This window comes from Procambarus clarkii, chromosome 46, assembly GCF_040958095.1.
Source record: "Procambarus clarkii isolate CNS0578487 chromosome 46, FALCON_Pclarkii_2.0, whole genome shotgun sequence".
Classification (NCBI taxonomy): Eukaryota; Metazoa; Arthropoda; class Malacostraca; order Decapoda; family Cambaridae; genus Procambarus; species Procambarus clarkii.
This window is the reverse complement of record NC_091195.1, coordinates 26702549-26726165: the sequence shown is the minus strand read 5'-3', so window position 1 is coordinate 26726165 and position 23617 is coordinate 26702549. Positions and strand designations below refer to the sequence as shown.

The 23617-nt window shown below is 51.4% G+C and overlaps 1 protein-coding gene across 3 annotated transcripts; it reads right to left on the bottom strand.

The window, feature by feature from the left end:
* Positions 1-496: 496 nt before the first annotated feature.
* LOC123770555 (uncharacterized) lies at positions 497-22895 on the bottom strand. Of its 3 annotated transcripts, none has more exons than XM_069301852.1 (4): positions 22706-22895; positions 6811-7105; positions 4054-4272; positions 497-1825 (listed from the first exon to the last, which is right to left on the bottom strand). In XM_069301852.1, the coding sequence occupies exons 1-4, from the start codon at positions 22873-22875 to the stop codon at positions 1133-1135; spliced, it is 1377 nt and encodes a 458-aa protein (XP_069157953.1). In that variant the 5' UTR covers positions 22876-22895; the 3' UTR covers positions 497-1132. The 3 variants fall into 3 exon arrangements, with proteins under 3 accessions (XP_069157953.1, XP_069157954.1, XP_045618528.1); XM_069301853.1 differs by having other exon boundaries at positions 22724-22895; XM_045762572.2 differs by lacking the exon at positions 22706-22895 and adding an exon at positions 12253-12375.
* Between the last annotated feature and the right edge of the window lie 722 nt (positions 22896-23617).

Sequence of the window (23617 nt, the reverse complement as noted above, 5' to 3'; positions counted from 1 at the left end):
GCCGCGGGGACACTAAAAAGCCCCGAAATCATCTCAAGATAACCTCAAGATAACCATCGCCTGCAACACACTGGATGTCCATCTCTATGACAGCAAACACCAGACATACGATGGATACTCCACCTGCCTCTCTAAATGTTCTCTAGTGTCATTTTCCTTATTAATCTTATAGTAAATTGTGTTTAAATTACTTTTGTGGTGTTTTTTATCTGTTCCTGCAACGTCCACACTGTAAGGGCCTCAGCAGTACTTTTGTATTATGTGAGTGAGAACCACCACACCTGCCCGGTATACCTGCGACACTCACTCCTTCACCTCACAATATAGAGTAGTAGTAGTCATCCATCAGTCTCAGGAGACTATGGAGTTGCGCTCTGGTTGTCGGTCTGGAGTGGCCTCTCCAGGGCACAAAGCCAGGGTAGGTTGATACGGGGGAGAAGCTGTTACCCAGGCAGCAGGTCCCCCGAAATATAGGGATATAGAAAAATATCATAACTGATTTAAATGGTATTTTATTTTATATAAAAATAACGTTTGGAATTTAATACACAATGTACATGTATGTGTTAATGGGCAAATTAGCAATTTACAATGTTTCCCACTCAATTGTTTTGTACAAATATGTTGAAAGCGTACCGTATATGGATATAATCTTTGCAGAACTGTAAGACATTTCAAAATGCATCAAATAAATAAAATTAGTGTTGTAGTTTTGGAGTGAGAGACAGTCAGCTGTGAACTTGGTCAGCGTGAGTCAGCAGCCGCACTCTACGCCCTAGTCTGGTCCTGCTGACGCCCTGCTAGAGTGCCACGGACTCTAGCATATGTATCATGGACGCTACACATGTATTTATCCAGTTCTCTACGTGTCCAGGCTGGCTTGCTGGCAAGGCCTTGGGGTCGTTCGTGTATGTATCCAGTTCTCTACGTGTCTAGGCCGGCTCACTCACAAGGCCTTGGGGTCGTTCGTGTATGTATCCAGTTCTCTACGTGTTTAGGCCGGCTCACTCACAAGGCCTTGGGGTCGTTCGTGTATGTATCCAGTTCTCTACGTGTCTAGGCCGGCTCACTCACAAGGCCTTGGGGTCGTTCGTGTATGTATCCAGTTCTCTACGTGTCCAGGCCGGCTCACTCACAAGGCCTTGGGGTCGCTGGTGTTGAAGCTGTACACCTTGCGGGTCTCATAGTTTTTAGTGAAGGTTCGCTTTTTGGTGCCGTCGGGGAGAACCTGCTCGTTGGAGCCCTCGGCGTGACTCTCCTGCTCCGAGCGCTTCTTGCTACCCACAACAGACCCATCAGCGCCCTTCAACTCGGTGTTCTCGTTCAGGATGCGGTTGGTACGGGTGACGCCGGGCGCAGGTTTGTCCTCCCAGCGCTGCTCCTTGCGCTCCGTCACGTTCTTTCCCGCGGTGATCACGTCATGACTCGTGGACACTCCCGCAGGGGGTCGAACCAGGGCGCTAGATGGCTTAGAAACGTCTAGACTGGTGGAGACTGACGCCGTCGGCTCCACACTGGATTTCAGCGAGTGGCGACGCATCATGTCTTCCATTTCCCGCTGAGATTTCTCCACCATGTCGTTGAAGGAGGTCCAGTGGTCGCGCGAGGAGTGCTCGACGACTTCAGTGTGGAGGGGCGTGTGGGCGGCGCCCTTGGCAGCATTCTCGTGCAGGGGAGTGTGGGAGAGGTAGCGCTTGTCTGACCCGGTGTGCTGGTCCGAGGTGCTCGGAGTGAAGCCGCTCGGCCTGCTGGTGAAGGTGGTTGAGCCGTTCTTGGCGCCGGAGGTGATGGGAACATTTCGCTGACGACTGGTCACGTGGCTCGCCTGACACATACACACATGCTCAACATAAACAAAGGAAGCTCTACTGCGCATGACGGGTTAGCACAACTAATGCGAACACAGTCAACAGCTTAATAGTCATCTAAATACTAAATACCAAAACAAAAATTCACGTTAATTCTGATGTCTACTTCTACAGAGGAAAGAACAAAAAATACAATTAATTATGAAGAACTAAATTGAATTACTGTCAATAATATTAAAATATTTTATATTGAATATTTTGAATATTCAGGTGAATATTTTGCTCAGTTTAAGGTGAAAATAATTTACTATTTTAAGAAGCTTTAAAGTGAAAATAATTTACTATTTTAAGAAGCTTTAAGGTGAAAATAATTTACTATTTTAAGAAGGTTTAAGGTGCAAACAATCTGCTATTTAAAGAAACTGAACATCAAATACTTGACATTATATTACATTCAGAAATCACAATAACATAATATATCAAATGAACAAATCCACAAGGGCATTGATGAGGGTTCGAACCTACACACAGGATGTTCCCAGACGGGCGCTAGTCAACTGTACCCGCGACATGGTCAAAGAATTGTACCCCTGTAGTGTTAGTGCCTCCACGAGGACCTACTTCAAGGGTACTGACGGAGCGGCAGCAGAGGCAAGCCCGGGTGCAGGGGGGAGATTGTGTGACTCTCCGGTTAGGCTTCAGTAGAAGCTTCGGGACCCTCGTAGGGGGGGGGGGCCAGTAGCACTCACTAGTTGGTACAGTTGACTAAGGCGCGTCTGGGAACATCCTGTACGTAGGTTCGAACTCTCATCACAGGCTTTGTGGATTTGTTCATTATTATTATTATTATTATTTAAAGAAATTGCAAAAAATATATATAATTTGTACAAACGTTTACCAAAGTTCACTGGAACCAGAGGCACTCACCATCCTGGAACCAGAGGCACTCACCATCCAGGCACCAGAGGCACTCACCATCCTGGAACCAGAGGCACTCACCATCCAGGAACCAGAGGCACTCACCATCCTGGAACCAGAGGCACTCACCATCCAGGCACCAGAGGCACTCACCATCCTGGAACCAGAGGCACTCACCATCCAGGAACCAGAGGCACTCACCATCCTGGAACCAGAGGCACTCACCATCCAGGCACCAGAGGCACTCACCATCCTGGAACCAGAGGCACTCACCATCCAGGAACCAGGGGCACTCACCATCCTGGAACCAGAGGCACTCACCATCCTGGAACCAGAGGCACTCACCATCCTGGAACCAGAGGCACTCACCATCCAGGAACCAGAGGCACTCACCATCCTGGAACCAGAGGCACTCACCATCCTGGAACCAGAGGCACTCACAATCCTGGAACCTGAGGCACTCACCATCCAGGAACCAGAGGCACTCACCATCCTGGAACCAGAGGCACTCACAATCCTGGAACCAGAGGCACTCACCATGCAGGAACCAGAGGCACTCACCATCCAGGAACCAGAGGCACTCACCATCCTGGAACCAGAGGCACTCACCATCCAGGAACCAGGGGCACTCACCATCCAGGCACCAGAGGCACCCACCATCCAGGAACCAGAGGCACTCACCATCCAGGAACCAGAGGCACTCACCATCCAGGAACCAGAGGCACTCACCATCCTGGAACCAGAGGCACTCACAATCCTGGAACCAGAGGCACTCACCATCCTGGAACCAGAGGCACTCACCATCCTGGAACCAGAGGCACTCACAATCCTGGAACCAGAGGCACTCACCATCCAGGAACCAGAGGCACTCACCATCCTGGAACCAGAGGCACTCACAATCCTGGAACCAGAGGCACTCACCATCCAGGAACCAGGGGCACTCACCATCCAGGCACCAGAGGCACCCACCATCCAGGAACCAGAGGCACTCACCATCCTGGAACCAGAGGCACTCACCATCCTGGAACCAGAGGCACTCACAATCCTGGAACCAGAGGCACTCACTATCCTGGAACCAGAGGCACTCACCATCCTGGAACCAGAGGCACTCACCATCCAGGAACCACCATCCAGGAACCACCAGAGCCACTCACCATCCAGGCACCAGAGGCACTCACCATCTTGGGGGCGTTGATGGTGAGGACCAAGAGCCACTCACCAGCCAGGAACCACCAGAGCCACTCACCATCCAGGAACCACCAGAGCCACTCACCATCCAGGAACCACCAGAGCCACTCACCATCCAGGAACCACCAGAGCCACTCACCAGCTTGGGGGCGTTGATGGTGAGGACACCGTCGCGAGAGAGGGCCGAAGACACACCGTTGAGGTTAATGGAAGGCGGGAGAATGAATCTCCGAGTAAACATCTGCGTCGACACGGCGTTCCCTTCTTTCTTCTCTATCTTGCCCTCCACCACCACCGTGTCGTCCACGATCTTCACGTTGATGTCCTCAGGCTTGAAGTCCTTGACGTCGACCATCATCTGTGACGTCAAGTAGGTTGTTTAGCAGGCACTCGTAGTTCGTGGACGGGGCGGACCACTCTTTGTGTATTGGGAGGGGACACCGCTATTGTTAGCGAGAATTATTGCTGCTCCTGTAGTGGGCAGGGGGGAGTGTCCCTGTAGTGGTCAGGGGGGAGTGTCCCTGTAGTGGGCAGGGGGGAGTGTCCCTGTAGTGGGCAGGGGGGAGTGTCCCTGTAGTGGGCAGGGGGGAGTGTCCCTGTAGTGGGCAGGGAACGCCCCTGTAGTGGGCAGGGAACGCCCCTGTAGTGGGCAGGGAACGCCCCCCTGTAGTGGGCAGGGAACGCCCCTGTAGTGGGCAGGGAACGCCCCTGTAGTGGGCAGGGAACGCCCCTGTAGTGGGCAGGGAACGCCCCTGTAGTGGGCAGGGAACGCCCCTGTAGTGGGCAGGGAACGCCCCTGTAGTGGGCAGGGAACGCCCCCTGTAGTGGGCAGGGAACGCCCCTGTAGTGGGCAGGGAACGCCCCTGTAGTGGGCAGGGAACGCCCCTGTAGTGGGCAGGGAACGCCCCTGTAGTGGGCAGGGAACGCCCCTGTAGTGGGCAGGGAACGCCCCTGTAGTGGGCAGGGAACGCCCCTGTAGTGGGCAGGGAACGCCCCTGTAGTGGGCAGGGAACGCCCCCTGTAGAGGGCAGGGAACGCCCCTGTAGTGGGCAGGGAACGCCCCCTGTAGTGGGCAGGGAACGCCCCTGTAGTGGGCAGGGAACGCCCCTGTAGTGGGCAGGGAACGCCCCTGTAGTGGGCAGGGAACGCCCCTGTAGTGGGCAGGGAACGCCCCTGTAGTGGGCAGGGAACGCCCCCTGTAGTGGGCAGGGAACGCCCCTGTAGTGGGCAGGGAACGCCCCCTGTAGTGGGCAGGGAACGCCCCTGTAGTGGGCAGGGCACGCCCCTGTAGTGGGCAGGGAACGCCCCTGTAGTGGGCAGGGAACGCCCCTGTAGTGGGCAGGGAACGCCCCTGTAATGGGCAGGGAACGCCCCCTGTAGTGGGCAGGGAACGCCCCCTGTAGTGGGCAGGGAACGCCCCTGTAGTGGGCAGGGAACGCCCCTGTAGTGGGCAGGGAACGCCCCCTGTAGTGGGCAGGGAACGCCCCTGTAGTGGGCAGGGAACGCCCCTGTAGTGGGCAGGGAACGCCCCCTGTAGTGGGCAGGGAACGCCCCCTGTAGTGGGCAGGGAACGCCCCCTGTAGTGGGCAGGGAACACCCCCTACCACTACAGGAACTTAACAAGTAACAGTAACTTAGACTGTGTTCATCAGGAGGTCCTCACACTGATGACAGAGTAACACACTGTTACTTTCCTCATTAATACACAACTTATGTTTTAGAAGTTACATTAGGGACCAGGGGCAGGGACCAGGGGCAGGGACCAGGGGAAGGGACCAGGGGCAGGGACCAGGGGAAGGGACCAGGGGCAGGGACCAGGGACCAGTGTAAGGGACCAGGGGCAGGGACCAGGGACCAGTGTAAGGGACAAGGGGCAGGGACCAGGGACCAGTGTAAGGGACCAGGGGCAGGGACCAGGGGCAGGGACCAGGGACCAGTGTAAGGGACAAGGGGCAGGGACCAGGGACCAGTGTAAGGGACAAGGGGCAGGGACCAGGGACCAGTGTAAGGGACAAGGGGCAGGGACCAGGGACCAGTGTAAGGGACCAGGGGCAGGGACCAGAGACCAGGCTAAGGGACAAGGGGCAGGGACCAGTGTAAGGGACCAGGGGCAGGGACCAGGGACCAGGCTAAGGGACCAGGGGCAGGGACCAGGGACCAGTGTAAGGGACAAGGGGCAGGGACCAGGGACCAGTGTAAGGGACAAGGGGCAGGGACCAGGGACCAGTGTAAGGGACCAGGGGCAGGGACCAGGGGCAGGGACCAGGGACCAGTGTAAGGGACAAGGGGCAGGGACCAGGGACCAGTGTAAGGGACAAGGGGCAGGGACCAGGGACCAGTGTAAGGGACAAGGGGCAGGGACCAGGGACCAGGGGCAGGGACCAGTGTAAGGGACCAGGGGCAGGGACCAGGGACCAGTGTAAGGGACAAGGGGCAGGGACCAGGGACCAGTGTAAGGGACCAGGGGCAGGGACCAGGGACCAGGGACCAGTGTAAGGGACAAGGGGCAGGGACCAGGGACCAGTGTAAGGGACAAGGGGCAGGGACCAGGGACCAGTGTAAGGGACAAGGGGCAGGGACCAGGGACCAGTGTAAGTGACAAGGGGCAGGGACCAGGGACCAGTGTAAGGGACAAGGGGCAGGGACCAGGGACCAGGCTAAGGGACCAGGGGCAGGGACCAGGGACCAGTGTAAGGGACCAGGGACAGGGACCAGGGACCAGTGTAAGGGACAAGGGGCAGGGACCAGGGACCAGTGTAAGGGACCAGGGGCAGGGACCAGGGACCAGGGGCAGGGACCAGGGACCAGTGTAAGGGACAAGGGGCAGGGACCAGGGACCAGTGTAAGGGACAAGGGGCAGGGACCAGGGACCAGGCTAGGGGACAGCGTGCCTCACCTTGTACTTATCATCCTCCTCGGTGCAGGAGACAGCCTGGGTGTCGTCAGAAGTAACATTCGAGGAGCGGATCTGGCGGTATACAGTGCGTGTCTCGGGCTTGGTGGTGGTGGTGGTGGTAGTGGTTGTGCCCGCGTCGTCCCACCGGTCCACCACCTTCTTCATGGCCTCCTCCCACTCCTGCAACGAGTCCTTGAAGAAGGGGTCGTCGCCGAAGGTGCCGCGCCTCTGTACCGTCACCGTCTTGGTCGTCTTGGTGCCCACCATCTTGGCGCTCTTGTCCCGTCTGCCTCCTCTGGAACACCTTACTTATTAACAACAACATCTTACACCTTAACATGTAACCAAATTATTATTATATATATATATATATATATATATATATATATATATATATATATATATATATATATATATATATATATATATATATATATATATATATATATATATATATATATATATATAAGTATGGGCTTATAGCATGGAGACGAGTTCTCCCACATTAACAGTGGCTTGATGAAAAACGTATAGTAACCCCTCACTAGTCTGGTGCCCTTGGGAAGTGGGGATATTTGAGGTGTATAAATACCTCAAAATCTCTACTTCTTTTAAGGGTCTGAGTGGTGTAGTGGGTTAAGGCGTACTAGTTATGGCAGCTACTGGAAGGTAGCTGTGCTTTCTGGGTTCGAGGCCCACTGGTGGGTGTTGTCCAAAGATTATATATATATATATATATATATATATATATATATATATATATATATATATATATATATATATATTGGTAGCAGTCTTCCTTGTAAACATATGTTGTTGAATACGACCGAAAGAGTAAGATTTATGATTCTAACACGAGTCTTCTCAATATATCTTATGTTTTTCTTCACTTTCGAGGGTAGTTGAAAAATTAACTCTACAAAGTTCATTTTCACATTTTATTTTTGGTCTGACGACTAGAAGCGTTTCGCAAGACACTTCTTACATTTTCAAAGACAATTTCACATATGTTGTTTTTTAGATTCAGCTACTCGGAACAAAAATGTTCCAAGTAGCACGGGCTATGGTGAGCCCGTAAATGGAGGTTCTTTGGAGCTATTATCTATGTCAATAGATGGTAGTAGAGATCTGGGTATGAATGGGTTTCTTAATGATGGTTTTCAGCCCTGGAGGGCTGGCTATACCAGTTATATATATATATAAAACGGAGAAAAGTGTCTTGAAAGATATTATTAATAGGAACGTTATCCCTTCAGACACAAATCAGAAGATACAATTAATAATTTACTACAAACAACACAGCCAACCTACCCATGAAAAACTCTCCAGACACCAAACAGAACGCCTTGAAGGAGACCAACGTCGTCTATGCCTTCAAATGCCCACTTGGGGACTGTAAGTCCAAAAGATCTCAGTATATAGGCAAGACAACAACGTCTCTTTCCAGGCGATTAACAATGCACAAACAACAGGGCTCCATCAAGGAGCATATAATCTCCTCACACAACCAGACCATCACCAGAGACATCTTAACAAGCAACACAGAAATTATCGACAGATACAGCGACAACAGGAGACTCGACATCAGCGAGGCACTACACAGTAAAAAGTTAAAACCAACAATCAACAGCCAATTTTACACCTAAATACATTCTACCCACTTCAAGACCCCGGACCAACAGAGAAGGAAGAAGATAGAACAAGCAATGGTGTTCCCACTGATCAACTTGTTCATCTCTATCATGTCCTGTATCGCCTCGCCTCAAGCAAATATAAGCATTAGCAATGTAAAATTGTCTTTGGAAATGTAAGAAGTGTCTTGTGAAACGCTTCTAGGCGTCAGATCATAAATAAAATGTGAAAATGAACTTTGGTGAGTTAATTTTTCAACTATCCCCGACAGTGAAGAAAATATGATAAATATTGAGAAGATTCGTGTTAGAATTATTAATCTTACTCTTTCGGTCATATTCAACAACACACACACACACACACACATATCACACCAAACCTGTCTCCTGAAGCCCACATAAAGAGAATAACATCTGCGGCATATGCGAGGCTGGCTAACATCAGAACGGCGTTCAGGAACCTGTGTAAGGAATCATTCAGAATCTTGTACACCACATATGTAAGACCAATCCTGGAGTATGCGGCCCCAGCATGGAGCCCGTACCTTGTCAAGCACAAGACGAAGCTGGAAAAAGTCCAAAGGTATGCTACTAGACTAGTCCCAGAACTAAGAGGCATGAGTTATGAGGAAAGGCTGCGGGAAATGCACCTTACGACACTGGAAGACAGAAGAGTAAGGGGGGACATGATCACAACCTACAAAATCCTCAGGGGAATCGACCGGGTAAACAAGGATGAACTATTCAGCACTGGTGGGACGCTAACAAGGGGACACAGGTGGAAACTGAGTACCCAAATGAGCCACAGAGACGTTAGAAGGAACTTTTTCAGTGTCAGAGTAGTTAGTAAATGGAATGCATTAGGAAGTGATGTGGTGGAGGCTGACTCCATACACAGTTTCAAATGTAGATATGATAGAGCCCAATAGGCTCAGGAATCTGTACACCAGTTGATTGACGGTTGAGAGGCGGGACCAAAGAGCCAGAGCTCAACACCCGCAAGCACAATTAGGTGAGTACAATTAGGTGAGCACACACACACACACACACACACACACACACACACACACACACACACACACACACACACACACACACACACACACACACACACACACACACACGAGGTGAAGGTGAAGCAGCTCACTAATATGTATAAGTGTATATGTCTTTGAGTGCACTGCACCTTATCAGTCTCCTGTTTCCATGATGGCTGGGGCAGTATATTGTTGGTTTTGTCGCGTTCTCCAAGATGCATTGTACACACGTGGTGTACACAAGTGGTGTACACAAGTGGTGTACACACACGTAATGTACATGCGCGATGTACACATGAAGATCTTCAGTTCATTCACAGAGTTGAAGTGTTGGGCACTTACCCGTCAGTGATTACTGTGGAGAGAGATCTACCTCCACATGCCTCGCCAACCAGCCTTGTTGTACCTGTTCCCTTATACCTTAACTATTCTCACGTTCAGATTCATTGTTGAATCTGGCTTTAAAGTTGTTGCTGGAGGTGGCTTCAAGAACTTCTTATAGTCGTCCAACTTTCTCTCAATAAATAGAGGCCATATTCACCTTGTCTATCCCCCTCAGTATCTTGTATGTTGTGGTCATGTCTGTGATTCTTCAGTCCTCCATAATTGTGAGGCCCAGTTTCTACACCCTCACAGGTAACTCACAAAGCTCTGGCACTAATCTAGTCGCAAATCTCTGCATTTTTTCAGTTTTAATTTTATGCTTCGTATATGTGGGTTTCAGGCCGGTGCTGCATAGTTCAGTATTGGTCTAACACAAGTGGTTATCTTGAAGTTATCTTGAGATGATTTCGGGGCTTTTTAAAGTCCCCGCGGCCCGGTCCTCGACCAGGCCTCCACCCCTCAGGAAGCAGCCCTTGACAGCTGACTAACACCCAGGTACCTATTTTACTGCTAGGTAACAGGGGCCATAGGGTGAAAGGCACTCTGCCCATTGTTTCTCGCCGGCGCCAGGGATCGAACCCAGGACCACAGGATCACAAGTCCAGCGTGCTGTCCGCTCGGCCGACCGACTCCCAGCAAAGGAGACATTGTCCTTTGAAGTCGTGGTGTAGAATGCTATATATATATATATATATATATATATATATATATATATATATATATATATATATATATATATATATATATATATATATATATATATATATATATATATATATATAGAATGGTATAGAGTGGTATATAGAATGCTATGCTGACTATAAACGAAGGTTCTAATGTTCGCCAGCAGGTCGTATGCCGCTGATGGCACCCTGTCTGTGTGTGTACCACTGGTGGTAGTGATGATGGAATTATATCCCAAACCTCACATGTAGTGGCCTTTCACTTATGGTGTAGACACCTTCCGCTTTCCGCTCTTCCTTCCTCCGGTCGGCCGAGAGGACCGCACGCTGGACTTGTGATCCTGTGGTTCCGGGTTCGATCCCGGGCGCCGGCGAGAAACAATGGGCAGAGTTTCTTTCACCCTATGCCCCTGTTACCTAGCAGTAAAATAGGTACCTGGGTGTTAGCCAGCTGTCACGGGCTGCTTCCTGGGGGTGGAGGCCTGGTCGAGGACCGGGCCGCGGGGACACTAAAGCCCCGAAATCATCTCAAGATAACCTCAAAATACCCTCAAGATAACCTCAAGATAACCTCAAGATATCCTCAAGATAACCCCATTGTTACATCCCTCCAGCCGGCCACCTGCCCTCTGACTATGGGTCTTGACCTTCTATCCGGCTCCCTGGCCCCCTTCCAGGGCCACCAAAGGCGTCCCACAGGTAAATTCAGGCAAAAAATGACAAAAAGGGACACATTAAGACAACACTGGACGTCAGATGCCTTGATATCTGTCGTCAGAGGCCTTGATATCTGACGTCAGAGGCCTTGATATCTGTCGTCAGAGGCCTTGCTATCTGACGTCAGAGGCCTTGCTATCTGACGTCAGAGGCCTTGATATCTGACGTCAGAGGCCTTGATATCTGACGTCAGAGGCCTTGATATCTGACGTCAGAGGCCTTGAGATCTGACGTCAGAGGCCTTGATATCTGTCGTCAGAGGCCTTGATATCTGACGTCAAAAGCCTTGCTATCTAACGTCAGAGGCCTTGATATCTGACGTCAGAGGCCTTGATATCTGACGTCAGAGGCCTTGATATCTGACGTCAAAAGCCTTGCTATCTAACGTCAGAGGCCTTGATATCTGACGTCAGAGGCCTTGATATCTGACGTCAGAGGCCTTGATATCTGTCGTCAGAGGCCTTGATATCTGACGTCAAAAGCCTTGCTATCTAACGTCAGAGGCCTTGATATCTGACGTCAAAGGCCTTGATATCTGACGTCAGAGGCCTTGATATCTGACGTCAGAGGCCTTGATATCTGACGTCAGGGCCTTGATATCTGACGTCAGAGGCCTTGATATCTGACATCAGAGGCCTTGCTATCTGACGCCAGAGGCCTTGATATCTGACGTCAGAGGCCTTGATATCTGACATCAGGGCCTTGATATCTGACATCAGAGGCATTGATATCTGACATCAGGGCCTTGATATCTGACATCAGAGGCCTTGATATCTGACATCAGGGCCTTGATATCTGACATCAGAGGCCTTGATATCTGACGCCCAGTCACTCACTGCCTCCTCTCCACCACTCCGTCACTCAGACACTTGGAAAACATCTCTGCAACTCATATCGTCCTCCAGAAAGCCAGATCCTGTCAATGTGGTGTCAAGGACGTCGAATGACAGTTGACAGGTCGCCACCGACTGTCAACCGCGCTGTACTCACCAATGTAAATACACAAAACAAGTCCAACACTACGCAGTAGGTGTAGCGAATGTCACTCTCTCTTCCTCTCACTTGCGAGCACTATGAAGGGCAGCGGGACGCGGGCGTCCTTATATACCCCACCTGTGCCCCCATACCCCACCCTCCGCCACCACACACACACCTCTACCCCCGCCCACAGCCCACGCCCACACCTCTATGCCCGCATATCACCACTATTTTCACATGGAATTCGTGCGATTTCGCGAGGCGTTGACGGGTGGTGTGGGGGGGGCTCTCTAGTACACAGCCAGATGTAACAGTTCAGTACACAGCCAGATGTAACAGTTCAGTACACAGCCAGATGTAACAGTTCAGTACACAGCCAGATGTAACAGTTCAGTACACAGCCAGATGTAACAATTCAGTCCACAGCCAGATGTAACAGTCCAGTACACAGTCAGATGTAACAGTTCAGTACACAGTCAGATGTAACAGTTCAGTCCACAGCCAGATGTAACAGTTCAGTACACAGCCAGATGTAACAGTTCAGTAGACAGCCTGATGTAACAGTCCAGTACACAGTCAGATGTAACAGTTCAGTACACAGTCAGATGTAACAGTTCAGTCCACAGCCAGATGTAACAGTTCAGTACACAGCCAGATGTAACAGTTCAGTAGACAGCCTGATGTAACAGTCCAGTACACAGTCAGATGTAACAGTTCAGTACACAGTCAGATGTAACAGTTCAGTCCACAGCCAGATGTAACAGTTCAGTACACAGCCAGATGTAACAGTTCAGTCCACAGCCAGATGTAACAATTCAGTACACAGCCAGATGTAACAGTTCAGTAGACAGCTTGATGTAACAGTCCAGTACACAGCCAGATGTAACAGTTCAGTACACAGCCAGATGTAACAGTCTAGTACACAGCCTGATGTAACAGTCCAGTACACAGCCAGATGTAACAGTTCAGTACACAGCCAGATGTAACAGTCTAGTACACAGCCTGATGTAACAGTCCAGTACACAGCCAGATGTAACAGTTCAGTACACAGCCAGATGTAACAGTCTAGTACACAGCCAGATGTTACAGTTCAGTACACAGCCAGATGTAACAGTTCAGTACACAGCCAGATTAACAGTCCAGTACACAACCAGATGTAAACAGTCCAGTACACAGCCAGATGTAAACAGTCCAGTACACAGCCAGATGTAACAGTCTAGTACACAACCAGATGTAAACAGTCCAGTACACAGCCAGATGTAAACAGTCCAGTACACAGCCAGATGTAACAGTCCAGTACACAACCTGATGTAACAGTTCAGTACACAGCCAGATGTAACAGTCCAGTACACAACCAGATGTAAACAGTCCAGTACACAGCCAGATGTAAACAGTCCAGTACACAGCCAGATGTAAACAGTCCAGTACACAGCCAGATGTAACAGTTCAGTACACAGCCAGATGTAACAGTCTAGTACACAGCCAGATGTAACAGTCCAGTACACAGCCAGATGTAAACAGTTCAGTACACAACCAGATGTAAACAGTCCAGTACACAGCCAGATGTAAACAGTTCAGTCCACAGCCAGATGTAAACAGTTCAGTACACAACCAGATGTAAACAGTCCAGTACACAGCCAGATGTAAACAGTTCAGTCCACAGCCAGATGTAAACAGTTCAGTACACAACCAGATGTAAACAGTCCAGTACACAGCCAGATGTAACAGTCCAGTACACAGCCAGATGTAACAGTTCTAAGTTCACACAATGTAAGCATTTCTTAACGTGTGTACTCACCTAGTTGTACTCACCAAATTGTGTTTGCGGGGGTTGAGCTCTGGCTCTTTGGTCCCGCCTCTCAACCGTCAATCAACTGGTGTACAGGTTCCTGAGCCTATTGGGCTCTATCATATCTACACTTGAAACTGTGTATGGAGTCAGCCTCCACCACATCACTGCCTAATGCATTCCACCTGTTAACTACTCTGACACTGAAAAAGTTCTTTCTAACGTCTCTGTGGCTCATGTAGGTACTAAGTTTCCACCTGTGTCCCCTTGTTCGTGTCCCACCCGCGCTGAAGAGTTTGTCTTTGTCCAGCCTGTCAATTCCCCTGAGAATTTTGTAGGTGGTTATCATGTCTCCCCTTACTCTTCTGTTTTTATATTGGCCAGTCTAGCATATGCCGCTGATGATATCCTTTTGATGTGGGCCTCTGGGGATAGGTTCGGTGTGATATCGACCCCCAGATCTTTCTCTCTATTTGACTCTTGCAGGTTATCACCTCCCAGATGGTACCTTGTGTTCAGCCTCCTGCTCCCTTCGCCTAATTTCATTACTTTACACTTTCCCGAGTTGAACTTTAGCAGCCATTTTCTAGACCATTCCACCAGTTTGTCCAGGTCATCCTGTAGTCTCTGTCTATCTTCATCCGTCTTGATTCTTCTCATAATGTTTGCATCATCAGCAAACATTGAGAAGAATGAGTCTATACCCTCTGGAAGATCGTTTACATATCTTAGAAACAGGATGGGTCCGAGTTCAGAGCGGCCCGCCTCTCAACTGTCAATCAACCAACTGTTGCTAACTATTTTTTTTCACAAACACACACACACACACACTCACAGAGGGGACATGATCACCACATACAAGATTCTCAGAGGAATTGATAGGGTAGATAAAGACAGACTTTTTAACACAAGGGGCACACGAACAAGGGGACACAGGTGGAAATTGAGTGCCCACATGAGCCACAGAGACGTTAGAAAGAACTTTTTCAGTGTGGGAGTAGTTAACAGGTGGAATGCATTAGGCAGTGATGTGGTGGAGGCTGACTCCATACACAGTTTCAAGTGTAGATATGATAGAGCCCAATAGGCTCAGGAACCTGTACACCAGTTGATTGACAGTTGAGAGGCGGGACCAAAGAGCCAGAGCTCAACCCCCGCAAGCACAAATAGGTGAATACAAATAGGTGAGTACACCTGTGTGTGTGTGCTTTAACTCATGGGCCCCGCCTCGATACATGTAGATCGCCTAACGCAAATGCTCCCAATCCATTACCAATATCTCTATGGCTCATCTGTTTCTCAAGCCTGCCTCCACATGCACTCTTGCTCTGTTGTGCGAACATTTTCACCTTCTCCAATTTCAGTACCTCTGTATATGTAAGTATTATGTATGTCTCTATCATGTCCCCTCACTTTCCTTTCTGGCGACGTTAGGCCCAACTCTTTCTTCATACCTCATGCCTCTCTGTGGAGGGAGGAGCCGCGTTGCTAACCTCTGAATCTTTTCATGTTTCCTTTTGTGGTGTTTGGGACGGGGGCCGGGCTGCATACTCTAGAACTGGTCTCACGTAGGCGGTGTACAGTGATCTGAAGGCCGCCTTATTTAGGTTCACGAATGATGTGCTGACGCTTGTCCAAGTGGAGTGTTCTGCTGTTGTTATAGATGTACATGTATAGTTAGACTTGGCTTTATACTTGTCCAGGGGCCAGATTCACGAAAGCACTTACGCAAACACTTACGAACGTGTACATCTTTCCTCAATCTTTGACGGCTTTGGTTACATTTATTAAACAGTTTACAAGCATGAAAACTTCCCATTCAACTGTTATTATTGTTATAAACAGCCTCCTGGTGTTTCGGAGCTCATTAACTGTTTAATAATTGGAAACAAAGCCGCCAAAGATTGAGAAAAGATGGACAGGTTCGTAAGTGTTTGCGTAAGTGCTTTCGTGAATCTGGCCCCTGCAGACTCTTTATAGTTGACTTTATATTCACTCATAACTGTTGTTGTCAAGTTGCTACAGATGAGGAGTGTCCCTTCACTGTGTACCACCCTTCATACCTCTGGTCGCCCTCTCCTAGCTCCACCACCTTACACTTGCTGGGGTTGAATTCCAGTAGCCATTTCCCGGACCAGTACCGCAGTAATGTTAAGTTATCTTGGGATATCTTTCAGTCTTTCTTCTGTCTTAAATATTCTCATTAGTTTTGTGTCGTCTGCCAACATATAGGACTCCTGTGGTCAGGTCAATCATGGGTATATAGGACTGCCCTCCTGTGGGCAGGTCAAACATGGGTATATAGGACTGCCCTCCTGTGGGCAGGTCAAACATGGGTATATAGGACTACACTCCTGTGGGCAGGTCAAACATGGGTATATAGGACTGCCCTCCTGTGGGCAGGTCAAACATGGGTATATAGGACTGCCCTCCTGTGATCAGGTCAAACATGGGTATATAGGACTGCCCTCCTGTGATCAGGTCAAACATGGGTATATAGGACTGCCCTCATGTGATCAGGTCAAACATGGGTATATAGGACTGCCCTCCTGTGATCAGGTCAAACATGGGTATATAGGACTACACTCCTGTGGGCAAGTCAAACATGGGTATATAGGACTGCCCTCCTGTGATCAGGTCAAACATGGGTATATAGGACTGCCCTCATGTGATCAGGTCAAACATGGGTATATAGGACTGCCCTCCTGTGATCAGGTCAAACATGGGTATATAGGACTGCCCTCCTGTGGTCAGGTCAAACATGGGTATATAGGACTGCCCTCCTGTAGTCAGGTCAAACAGGGGACAGGTGTGTGGTGCTGAGTGCTTCAGGGGACAGGTGTGGTGCTGTGTGCTTCAGGAGACAGTTGTGTGGTGCTGTGTGCTTCAGGAGACAGTTGTGTGGTGCTGTGTGCTTCAGGAGACAGGTGTGTGGTGTGTGCTTCAGGGGACAGGTGTGTGGTGCTGAGTGCTTCAGGGGACAGGTGTGGTGCTGTGTGCTTCAGGAGACAGTTGTGTGGTGCTGTGTGCTTCAGGAGACAGTTGTGTGGTGCTGTGTGCTTCAGGAGACAGTTGTGTGGTGCTGAGTGCTTCAGGGGACAGGTGTGGTGCTGTGTGCTTCAGGAGACAGTTGTGTGGTGCTGTGTGCTTCAGGAGACAGTTGTGTGGTGCTGTGTGCTTCAGGAGACAGGTGTGTGGTGTGTGCTTCAGGGGACAGGTGTGGTGGTGTGTGCTTCAGGGGACAGGTGTGGTGCTGTGTGCTTCAGGGGACAGGTGTGGTGCTGTGTGCTTCAGGGGACAGGTGTAGTGCCGTGTGCTTCAGGGGACAGGTGTGGTGCTGTGTGCTTCAGGACACAGGTGTGGTGGTGTGTGCTTCAGGAGACAGTTGTGTGGTGCTGTGTGCTTCAGGAGACAGGTGTGGTGCTGTGTGCTTCAGGGGACAGGTGTAGTGCCGTGTGCTTCAGGGGACAGGTGTGGTGCTGTGTGCTTCAGGACACAGGTGTGGTGCTGTGTGCTTCAGGAGACAGTTGTGTGGTGCTGTGTGCTTCAGGAGACAGGTGTGTGGTGTGTGCTTCAGGGGACAGGTGTGGTGCTGTGTGCTTCAGGGGACAGGTGTGGTGCTGTGTGCTTCAGGAGACAGGTGTGGTGCTGTGTGCTTCAGGAGACAGGTGTGTGCTTCAGGGGACAGGTGTAGTGCCGTGTGCTTCAGGGGACAGGTGTGGTGCTGTGTGCTTCAGGGGACAGGTGTGGTGCTGTGTGCTTCAGGAGACAGGTGTGGTGCTGTGTGCTTCAGGAGACAGGTGTGGTGGTGTGTGCTTCAGGAGACAGGTGTGTGGTGCTGTGTGCTTCAGGAGACAGGTGTGGTGCTGTGTGCTTCAGGGGACAGGTGTGGTGCTGTGTGCTTCAGGGGACAGGTGTGGTGCTGTGTGCTTCAGGGGACAGTTGTGTGGTGCTGTGTGCTTCAGGGGAGAGGTGTGTGGTGCTGTGTGCTTCAGGGGACAGGTGTGGTGCTGTGTGCTTCAGGAGATAGTTGTGTGGTGCTGTGTGCTTCAGGGGACAGGTGTGGTGCTGTGTGCTTCAGGAGATAGTTGTGTGGTGCTGTGTGCTTCAGGGGACAGGTGTGGTGCTGTGTGCTTCAGGAGACAGTTGTGTGGTGCTGTGTGCTTCAGGGGACAGTTGTGTGGTGCTGTGTGCTTCAGGGGACAGGTGTGTGGTGCTGTGTGCTTCAGGAGACAGGTGTAGTGCCGTGTGCTTCAGGGGACAGGTGTAGTGCCGTGTGCTTCAGGGGACAGGTGTAGTGCCGTGTGCTTCAGGGGACAGGTGTGATGTTGAGTGCTTCAGGAGACAGGTGTGTGATGCTGTGTGCTTCAGGGGACAGGTGTGGTGCAATGTGCTTCAGGGGACAGGTGTGGTGCTATGTGCTTCAGGGGACAGGTGTGGTGCTATGTGCTTCAGGGGACAGGTGTGGTGCTATGTGCTTCAGGGGACAGGTGTGGTGCTATGTGCTTCAGGGGACAGGTGTGGTGCTATGTGCTTCAGGGGACAGGTGTGGTGCTATGTGCTTCAGGGGACAGGTGTGGTGGTGTGTGCTTAAGGAGACAGGTGTGTGATGCTGTGTGCTTCAGGGGACAGGTGTGGTGCTATGTGCTTCAGGGGACAGGTGTGGTGCTATGTGCTTCAGGGGACAGGTGTGGTGCTATGTGCTTCAGGGGACAGGTGTGGTGCTATGTGCTTCAGAGGACAGGTGTGGTGCTATGTGCTTCAGGGGACAGGTGTGGTGGTGTGTGCTTCAGGGGACAGGTGTAGTGCCGTGTGCTTCAGGGGACAGGTGTGGTGCTGTGTGCTTCAGGGGACAGGTGTAGTGCCGTGTGCTTCAGGGGACAGGTGTGATGTTGAGGGCTTCAGGAGACAGGTGTGGTGCTGTGTGCTTCAGGGGACAGGTGTGTGGTGCTATGTGCTTCAGGGGACAGGTGTGGTGCTATGTGCTTCAGGGGACAGGTGTGGTGTTATGTGCTTCAGGGGACAGGTGTGGTGGTGTGTGCTTCAGGGGACAGGTGTGGTGCTATGTGCTTCAGGGGACAGGTGTGGTGCTATGTGCTTCAGGGGACAGGTGTGGTGCTATGTGCTTCAGGGGACAGGTGTGGTGGTGTGTGCTTCAGGAGACAGGTGTGTGATGCTGTGTGCTTCAGGGGACAGGTGTGGTGCTATGTGCTTCAGGGGACAGGTGTAGTGCCGTGTGCTTCAGGGGACAGGTGTAGTGCCGTGTGCTTCAGGGGACAGGTGTGGTGGTGTGTGCTTCAGGGGACAGGTGTGGTGCTATGTGCTTCAGGGGACAGGTGTGGTGTTATGTGCTTCAGGGGACAGGTGTGGTGCTATGTGCTTCAGGGGACAGGTGTGGTGGTGTGTGCTTCAGGGGACAGGTGTGGTGCTATGTGCTTCAGGGGACAGGTGTGGTGGTGTGTGCTTCAGGGGACAGGTGTGGTGCTATGTGCTTCAGGGGACAGGTGTGGTGCTATGTGCTTCAGGGGACAGGTGTGGTGCTATGTGCTTCAGGGGACAGGTGTGGTGCTATGTGATTCAGTGGACAGGTGTGGTGCTATGTGCTTCAGGGGACAGGTGTGGTGCCGTGTGCTTCAGGGGACAGGTGTGGTGCCGTGTGCTTCAGGGGACAGGTGTAGTGCCGTGTGCTTCAGGGGACAGGTGTAGTGCCGTGTGCTTCAGGGGACAGGTGTGGTGGTGTGTGCTTCAGGGGACAGGTGTAGTGCCGTGTGCTTCAGGAGACAGGTGTAGTGCCGTGTGCTTCAGGGGACAGGTGTGGTGCCGTGTGCTTCAGGGGACAGGTGTGGTGCCGTGTGCTTCAGGGGACAGGTGTAGTGCCGTGTGCTTCAGGGGACAGGTGTAGTGCCGTGTGCTTCAGGGGACAGGTGTAGTGCCGTGTGCTTCAGGGGACAGGTGTAGTGCCGTGTGCTTCAGGGGACAGGTGTAGTGCCGTGTGCTTCAGGGGACAGGTGTAGTGCCGTGTGCTTCAGGGGACAGGTGTAGTGCCGTGTGCTTCAGGGGACAGGTGTAGTGCCGTGTGCTTCAGGGGACAGGTGTAGTGCCGTGTGCTTCAGGGGACAGGTGTAGTGCCGTGTGCTTCAGGGGACAGGTGTAGTGCCGTGTGCTTCAGGGGACAGGTGTAGTGCCGTGTGCTTCAGGGGACAGGTGTGGTGCTATGTGCTTCAGGGGACAGGTGTGGTGCTATGTGATTCAGGGGACAGGTGTGGTGCTATGTGCTTCAGGGGACAGGTGTAGTGCCGTGTGCTTCAGGGGACAGGTGTGGTGGTGTGTGCTTCAGGGGACAGGTGTGGTGCCGTGTGCTTCAGGGGACAGGTGTGGTGGTGTGTGCTTCAGGGGACAGGTGTGGTGCCGTGTGCTTCAGGGGACAGGTGTGGTGCTATGTGCTTCAGGGGACAGGTGTGGTGCCGTGTGCTTCAGGGGACAGGTGTGGTGCTATGTGCTTCAGGGGACAGGTGTGGTGGTGTGTGCTTCAGGGGACAGGTGTGGTGCTATGTGCTTCAGGGGACAGGTGTGGTGGTGTGTGCTTCAGGGGACAGGTGTGGTGGTGTGTGCTTCAGGGGACAGGTGTGGTGCTATGTGCTTCAGGGGACAGGTGTGGTGGTGTGTGCTTCAGGGGACAGGTGTAGTGCTATGTGCTTCAGGGGACAGGTGTGGTGCTATGTGCTTCAGGGGACAGGTGTGGTGGTGTGTGCTTCAGGGGACAGGTGTGGTGGTGTGTGCTTCAGGGGACAGGTGTGGTGCTATGTGCTTCAGGGGACAGGTGTGGTGGTGTGTGCTTCAGGGGACAGGTGTGGTGGTGTGTGCTTCAGGGGACAGGTGTGGTGCTATGTGCTTCAGGGGACAGGTGTGGTGGTGTGTGCTTCAGGGGACAGGTGTAGTGCTATGTGCTTCAGGGGACAGGTGTGGTGCTATGTGCTTCAGGGGACAGGTGTGGTGGTGTGTGCTTCAGGGGACAGGTGTGGTGTAATATTCCTAGATACTCCTTTTCCACCAGGCTTTATTACTTTACATTTACTTGAGTTAAACTCTAGCAGCCATTTGTTGGATCATTACTTCCGCTTCTCTAGGTCATCTTGTAGCCTCTTGCTATCTTCCTCGGTCGTAATCCTCCTCATAATTGTTGCATCATCAGCAAACACTGAGAGGAACGAGTATTTCTGGGAGATCATTTACGTATATCAGAAACAGTATAGGTCCAAGGACTGAACCCTGTGGGACTCCACTGGTGACGTCTTCCAGTCTGAGACCTCACCCCTCACAGTGACTCGGTGTGTCCTGTTGCTTAGGTACTCTCTTATCCAGTGGAGTACCTTCCCTTTCACTCCTGCCTGCATCTCCAGTTTGTGCACTAGTCTCTTATGTGGTACTGTGTCAAAGGCTTTCTCACATTATACAAAAAATGAAGTCTGCTTTTCCTATTCCTTCTTGGCAAATTATTGTCGGCTGGTCATAGAATTCTATTAAACCTGTGAGGCACGATTTACTCTCTATGAACCCATGCTGGTGGTGTGTAACAAAGCTGTTTCCCTCCAGATGCTCTACGAGCCTTTTCCTCACGATCTTCTCCATCACCTTGCATGGTATACAAGTTAGGGAAAGTGGCCTGTAGTTCAGTGCCTCTTGCCTGTCACCCTTTTTGTATATTGGGACCACATTAGCCGTCTTCAAGGTTTCCGGTAGGTCTCCTGTTTCCAGTGACCTGTTATACACCATACCGTTAGTTGTGTTTGCGGGGGTTGAGCTCTGGCTCTTTGGTCCCGCCTCTCAACTGTCAATCAACTGGTGTACAGGTTCCAGAGCCTATTGGGCTCTATTTTTTTTTGAGATATATACAAGAGTTGTTACATTCTTGTACAGCCACTAGTACGCGTAGCGTTTCGGGCAAGTCCTTAATCCTATGGTCCCTGGAATACGATCCCCTGCCGCGAAGAATCGTTTTTTCATCCAAGTACACATTTTACTGTTGCGTTAAACAGAGGCTACAGTTAAGGAATTGCGCCCAGTAAATCCTCCCCGGCCAGGATACGAACCCATGACATAGCGCTCGCGGAACGCCAGGCGAGTGTCTTACCACTACACCACGGAGACTGCTAATATCATATTTACACTTGAAACTGTGTATGGAGTCAGCCTCCACCACATCACTGCCTAATGCATTCCACCTGTTAACTACTCCCACACTGAAAAAGTTCTTTCTAACGTCTCTGTGGCTCATGTGGGTACTCAGTTTCCACCTGTGTCCCCTTGTTCGTGTACCACCAGTGTTGAATAGTTTATCGTGTGTGTGTGTGTACGTGTGTGTGTACGTGTGTGTGTGTGTGTGTGTGTGTGTGTGTGTGTGTGTGTGTGTGTGTGTGTGTGTGTGTGTGTGTGTGTGTGTGTGTGTGTGTGTGTGTGTGTGTGTGTGTATGTGTATGTGTGTGTGTGTGTGTGTGTGTGTGTGTGTGTGTGTGTGTGTGTGTGTGTGTGTGTGTGTGTGTGTGTGTGTGTGTGTGTGTGTGTGTGTGTGTGTGAGAGTGGGTGTCCTCGCGTGTGACGTCACCCACACTTGGGGCGGGTGAGTCAGGCCGCCCACGGCGCCGCCACAGCCGCCCACACACGCGCCCCAGTACTCACAAACACTGCAGCACACACCCGCGGGCTCCAACAAGCAAGAAGGTGATGTTTGTTCCAGCGAGGACCCGACGGGGGCGGGCACAGCGTCGGGCGAGGGCGGACTTCCGCCCTGCCTCAGTTACCAGTGACAGCCGCTCTAAATGGCCTCCACCACAGACGGGCGCCAACATGCCCAAAAATAGACCATAAAATCCAGGTGAGGAGGGGCTAGGAGGGACGAGGAGGGGCTGCCCAGCCTCCCACACTCACACACACACACGACCCCTGCAGCAGGGGGGAGGGGGGGAGGGAGGGGTACAAGGTTCAGCGTGGCGCTGTGGCTGGGCAGGTTAGTGGGGCACCGCCCTTAGTGTGGGCATGACAACATCTGGGCACCAGAGGCCGCCTGCCCACATTACTGGCAGTATTAACACATGCCCCACGGTCATGGGAGACTGGCCTGGGCACCTGGGCACCAGTCTAGCTGTTGTTGTTATAGATTCAGCTGCTGGGAACCGTTCCGGGCAGCACGGGCTATAATGAACCCGCAGGCCCGTCTAGCCACGCTGGTAGGGGGCCTCGCGGCTCAGTGGATAGCGATCGGGGTCCTAGTCCTAAGAACCTGGGTTCGATTCCCGGTCGAGGCGGAAGCAAATGGGCTGAGCTTCTTTCACCCTGATGTTCACCTAGCAGTAAATAAGTACCTGGGAGTTAGACAGCTGCCACGGGCAAGTGTGTGTGTGTTAGAGAGAAGTATGTGTAGTATTTTTGTTTTTTTGTATATATACAAGAGTTGACCAGACCACACACTAGAAGGTGAAGGGACGACGACGTTTCGGTCCGTCCTGGACCATTCTCAAGTCGATTGTGAATGGTCCAGGACGGACCGAAACGTCGTCGTCCCTTCACCTTCTAGTGTGTGGTCTGGTCAAC

What these genes read in the sequence shown, in the direction of transcription:
- LOC123770555 (XM_069301852.1), bottom strand. Translation starts at nt 22,875, where the DNA reads ATGTTGGCGCCCGTCTGTGGTGGAGGCCATTTAGAGCGGCTGTCACTG. An exon ending in GGGTGTGTGCTGCAGTGTTT is followed by an intron (nt 7,106 to 22,705) that starts GTGAGTACTGGG and finishes AAGGTGTTCCAG; the next exon opens with AGGAGGCAGACGGGACAAGA. An exon ending in AGGAGGATGATAAGTACAAG is followed by an intron (nt 4,273 to 6,810) that starts GTGAGGCACGCT and finishes TTGACGTCACAG; the next exon opens with ATGATGGTCGACGTCAAGGA.